Source organism: Mastomys coucha, unplaced genomic scaffold, assembly GCF_008632895.1.
Source record: "Mastomys coucha isolate ucsf_1 unplaced genomic scaffold, UCSF_Mcou_1 pScaffold21, whole genome shotgun sequence".
NCBI lineage: Eukaryota > Metazoa > Chordata > Mammalia > Rodentia > Muridae > Mastomys > Mastomys coucha.
In genome coordinates, this window is record NW_022196904.1 from 57,046,669 (window position 1) to 57,052,338 (window position 5,670).

At 46.4% G+C, this 5,670-nt stretch overlaps 1 protein-coding gene across 2 annotated transcripts in view; it reads left to right on the forward strand.

Annotated features, from left to right (window-relative positions):
- Adamts17 (ADAM metallopeptidase with thrombospondin type 1 motif 17) overlaps window positions 1-5,670 on the forward strand; it is a 319,009-nt gene that overhangs the window by 8,804 nt on the left and 304,535 nt on the right. For both annotated transcript variants that reach the window (XM_031386937.1, XM_031386938.1), the window contains exon 3: window positions 1,525-1,690. In XM_031386937.1, coding sequence (XP_031242797.1) covers window positions 1,525-1,690 — 166 coding nt within the window. The remainder of the gene's footprint in view (window positions 1-1,524; window positions 1,691-5,670) is intronic.

Here is a 5,670-nt window from a genome sequence, read left to right on the forward strand (position 1 = left end):
TCTCTCTCTCTCTCTCTCTCTCTCTCTTTGGTTTTTTGAGACATGGTTTCTCTGGATAGCCCTGACTGTCCTGGAACTCACTCTGTAGACCAGGCTGACCTCGAACTCAGAAATCTGCCTGCCTCTGCCTCCCAAGTGCTAGGATTAAAGGCATGCACCACCACTGCCCGGCTTCTTGGTTTCTCTTAAATGCTGCAAGTTTGGGGTGGAAATTTGTAAGTCATCCTCTCCCCCCTGGTAATGAATACTACACGTGGGACTGGCTGTTTTGGTGTTTCCTATTAAATATCCTCAAAGAAGGACAAGATACATTTTCCCATTAGGGCTATAGTGTTCTGGCCTAGCAGTTTGAAACGTGCTTCCACAGTGGATCACCACACCCACTTTGCACTTTGGAGATATATTCTCATTTATCCCACTCAAAGCTTGAACTCTTGATCCTCTTGCCTCAGTCTCTCAAGAGCTGGGATTATGAGTATGTACCAGCACACCTAGCTCAAATAGACCACTGAGATTTATTTAATGTGTGTGGCTGTTTTGTTTGCATGTATGTCTGTGCACCCCATGTACACAGTACTCAAGGAGGCCAGAAAAGAGGGTTAGATCCCCTGGAATGGGAGGTAACAGACAGTTGTGAGCCACCACATGGGTGCTAGGAGCCAAACCCAGGTCCTCTGCAAGAGCAACTGCTTATAACTCCTTAGCTGAGGCATCTCAGATGGACTTGTAAGGGGGTGCTTTTTAGGGCTTCAAATATAGCTCAGTTGTAGAGTACTTGACTATATCATTGTTTATTCAAGGCCCAGCTCACCCTACCCCCCGCCACCGTGTGTGTGTGTGTGTGTGTGTGTGTGTGTGTATGTGTGTGTGTGTGTGCACACGTACACCATCTTTTCTGAAAGCAGGCTTGGAAACTAGATACTGGTGACAACGGCATTTCGCAGCAGTTTCAACGCCACTGTGCTGGTTTCATGTCAAGTTGACACAAGCTAGAGTCTTTTGGGAAGAGGAACTCTCAACTGAGAAAACGTTCCTTGAGATTGACCCTGTAGGAAAAGCCTGTAGGGCATTTTCTTAATTAGTGATTGATTGGAGGAGGGCCCAGCCCATTGTGGGTGGTGCTACCCCTTGGCTGATGGTACTGGGTTCTATAAGAAAGCAAGCTGAGCGAGCTAGTAAGCAGCACTGGTGTGTGGTCTCCCCAGCAGTTCTTCTACCCAGACTTCTTTAGCGGATGCTGCGATTTGCAAGGTGAAGTAAACCCTTTTCCTACCAAGTTGGTTTTGGTCATGGTGTATTATCACAGCAATAGAAACTTTATCTAAGACACCCACCCATCCAGACCTCCCACCATAACTACTCAGGGGCATATTCTTAAGTCAGATGGAGAGCGTGATGGGGTGCAGCAGCAGATGGAAGCACAAGCCCAGATGTGGCAAGCCAAAGCACAGCAAACGTACTGCTGGGGCCATGACCATGCATGAAAGAGGATGACTGGTGTCTTGTCTTCTCCTTTCTGCGCAGGTTGGCCTCATCCAGCTTGAGCAGGAGCAGGTTTTCATCCAGCCGGTCAACAACTCAGGGGGCCCATTCAGTGGACGAGAGCACCTGGTCAGACGCAGATGGTCCTCCACCCCCAGCCCATCTACGGAGGTGGAGGGACCCAGGCAGCACTGCAAAGTAGTGACAGGTGAGTCTAGAGAGCAGAGGTGTTGGAATGGAGCACCCGCACAGCTGACACTCTACGGGTCACATAGGATTGAGGTCATAAGCAAGCAAGGACATGCCTTCTTTACACAGTCATGTGTCACACGATGTCACACGATGGCAGGGCCGCCGTATTTCTAACAAGGATTTTATTAGCCGGATTTCCTTCCTGTGTGAACATCATAGAGTTATGGGCTTAGATTAAGACAACTTCAATGTCCCAGGTAGTAGAATCTTATAGGACCACAGCTGCATTTATGGTCTGTTGTTAATAGAAACAGTGTTACTGGCATCTGAGAATATTTTGGAAGCTGCACTATTGTCCCCTAAGCCGCTTTCTTTTGGCGTGTGGTAGTGTTAACATTTCATGCCTAATTGCCCTTTGAGAAAGTTTTATTTCTGCAAGGAACGCAGGATTGCCTTGGCATGGAGCCTTAGTCTCCTGATTTGTCTTTCCATGTCAGGGTTTCTCTGTGTAGCTCTGGCTGGCCTGGAACTTCACTTGTAGACCAGGCTAGCCTTGATTTCAGAGATCCGTCTGCCTCTTACTCTTCAGTGCTAGGATTAAAGGTGTACACCGGTATGCCTGACTTTGGAGCCTTAGTTTTAAGCATCAGGAGCAGGTAGATAACATGCACCAGGTTGGCAGCATGGCTGGGATACAATGTTCCCTACTCCTATACAATGTTCCCTACTCCGATACAATGTTCCCTACTCCGATACAATGTTCCCTACTCCGATACAATGTTCCTTACTCCGATGAGATCCTTTCTGAGCTTCCCTGGTTTTTTTGTACCCTGGCTCTCAGCCTTGCGGTTATGAGAGTTTTAATGAGAGTGTCTTGGGAAACCCATGAAACCTGGGCCAGCAGCATCTGCATCACCTGGAAACTTTTCAGTACATCTGGCCTCTGGCCTCATGTCGGACCGGCAGTGTCTAGAGGGCCACAGTTTGGACTGGTCACTGGGGATTCAGATACATGATCTGGTATGGAAATGGCCACTGAAAAAGTGCCATTTAGGGATGACTTAGTTGGTAAAGTTCATGGTACACAATCATGAGGACCTAGAACCCACATAAAGATATGTGTGGAGGTATGGAGACAGGTATGGAGGTGCGCGTCTGTGATCCCAGCGCTGGGGAGCAGGGACAGATGGATTCCTGGCCATGAGTGGCCAGCTAGCCTTGCTAAATAGTGTCAGGTTCAGTGAGAGAATGTCTCAAAATGTAAGGAGTGACTGAGCAAGTTGCCTGATGTTGACCTCCAGCATCCATATAAGTATGCACATGCACCCATACAAACACACACACACACACACACACACACACACACACACACACACGGAAATACATTGAAAACATGTTTATATACACTCCGCCCCAGTATCATTTACTTAGCTGTCCGCTCATATCCTGAGCTTATTGGTCTGAGGTGTGACTTGGGTGTTTGGGCCCATTCTGCACCTCCATTTGAACAACCATGGGCTATCAGGTATTTAAACCTATCTCCTGGTGCTGCGTTACTAGCAGTGTGTCTGAAAACATTCCTGGTGAAGTTGGAGAACCTGCATCTTCAGGTAGTGTTTCTTCCCGGCTAGGTCCTGCTTTGATTGTTTAGAGTCTTTCTACGGAGATATCCTGTGGCTCTGTTTTGGTGTTCCAGTTTCCTTGAAAATAAGTCAGAATTGCTTAGCAGTCTAGCTTAGCCATCGCCTGCTGCTTGTTTGTTTTCTCTTCTTAGGCTATCTGCCTGTGGCAGGGAGGGTCTGTGGCAAACTGGATGAGTGAGTCCTAAGAGAGAGACTGCTGCCCCAATTAAAGGGTTTTTCTTAATTGCTGTCCACACCCTTAACAAATGTTGGGAGAACAGACTTCAGTGAAACATTAATAGTCACTAAAATACCCTTTAATGGGATTCAGGGGTTTTTGACTCATGGCTATGAACTTTATAGGTCAGCTTCATTGGACCATTTATCCTATCCCCATCTGCTTTATAGTGAACAGCTATTAATTGTTTGTCGATGTTTGTGTGCTGCCTGCAGCTGACCTGCGCATGCAGGTTCAGAGGCTGTGACTCCACTCTGTTCCTTCTCAGTCCTGGTGGTGTGTTGGCATTACCTGGAGAGTTTGGCCAACTGCTCGCATCTACTTGCTTTAGCTGATCTGGAGCATAACCTGGACATCTGACCATGCAACAACAGTCCTCCAAGTAGCTCTACCATTTGCCTGATGAGAAATACCACCCACCAGCAGGGTCGCTCAACCCTTTGATGTTGGGATATGATGTCAGTCTGTAAGTGTGTTCAGAAGATCCATAGTTATTCTGTCATACACGTGGCCCACAGGTTGGATTATCCTTTAGAAAATACCCAATGGGAAAGCTGTGTCTGTGGGTCATTGAAGGTGAGTTTTCTCAGCCGAGAACCATCATGTAAGGCCACGCAGTGAAGTGAAGGGCAGATGGGTTATATTCGCCTCACTCAAGTGAGCACCCATCAGCTGCCAGTCTGTGACCTGCAGCCCAGTATGTCTGCCAGTGAGCTAATGGGATGTTTATCTGATGACCTGCTTCCATCCTCTTTGAGGGAGCAACAACTAGAATTGCTGAGCAATTAGCAAATGGTGCTTGTGTTTGCGGGGTTTTTTTTTTTTTTTTTTTTTTTTTTTTTTGTGCTCACAGCTAATTTTGGAACACATTTGAGACTGTTTAGCTATTAATGGGGGAAATAAAATGGAGAGTCAGGGTGGGGCAGATGTGGTAGAGACTAAGTTAACTGCTGCTATGCAGGCTGGAGAGAAATCTCTGGAATTTGCCTCAAAAGCCATCCTTCCTTCCGTTCCCTGAAGACGTATACTAGAGGAATTCTTTGGTTATGTGGCACAGGTTACAGTATGAGGCAGGGGCATGACACTGGAGACAGAAGTATACCATACTTTGGCTTCTTCTGGTTTTGCATGACGCCCTCAGTCCTTCTGCTGTGTCGAGAAAGATGTTGGCTTTTTATTGGACTTAGCTAATAAGACTTTCTTATTTGGATTAGCTTTCTAACCCTGAGCTTTAGAACTTGGAGAAAATTAACTTCCTGGCACACTAGCAAAGTACATTCTTGGAGTTTTCTATAAAGGTTGATCAGATTAATCCGAGCTTCCCAGAGCAACATGGGCTATCTAGGATGAAATAAATGGCTATATGTTTCACCTATATGTGAATGTAGGTTCACGGTGAACCTACATTGACCCTCTACTGCTTGATCCTTAGACTTGACCCCAGACTGGACTGACTGGTTCCTTCAGGTGAGAAGGAATCTAACAGATCTACCCTGAATCACTGAACTTACCAGAGAGAGATGAACTTCAGTGACTTTCTAGCAGCTTGTGTCTGGATAGGTTAGGAATCAGAGGGATTCCTAACAACACAGCCCGTGGTCACCGGGAGGAGGAAGAACCTCCCCGCCAGAGATACTATTGGGCTTGTGTTTCTGGGACCCTAGTGGTCTGGGCTCCTGGTAAGGGAAAAAGCTGGTTCGTTCCTCTCCTAGGCATTTCTCTCTAGAGCACCGCACACGGATCCATGAAATAAAACTCTAGTTTGTGATATGGCAAGAAAGTATGGAATCCACAAACTTTTTTATTTTGGGTGCAGTCCTGAAGGCCTGTGGCTATTTTCCATAGCTGAAACGGTACTTCAGATACGTGGGCATGTTCTTTGCACTTTAAAATTGAAAAACCTCAAAGCTTTGTCTTTCTTCTGTGCTTGTTTGACTTCCTTACTGTCGTCAGTGTCACATGAAGGTGGCAGAAGTAAAAAAAAAAACAAAAAACAAAAAAGTCAGTTTACAATGGGGCATTTTAAAAAGAGTTCTGAACAATAGTGAGCTCATTAGAACATAAATCTGAGCCAGGCAGTGGTGGCACACACCTTTAATCCCAGCACTTGGGAGGCAGAGGCAGGTGGATCTCTGA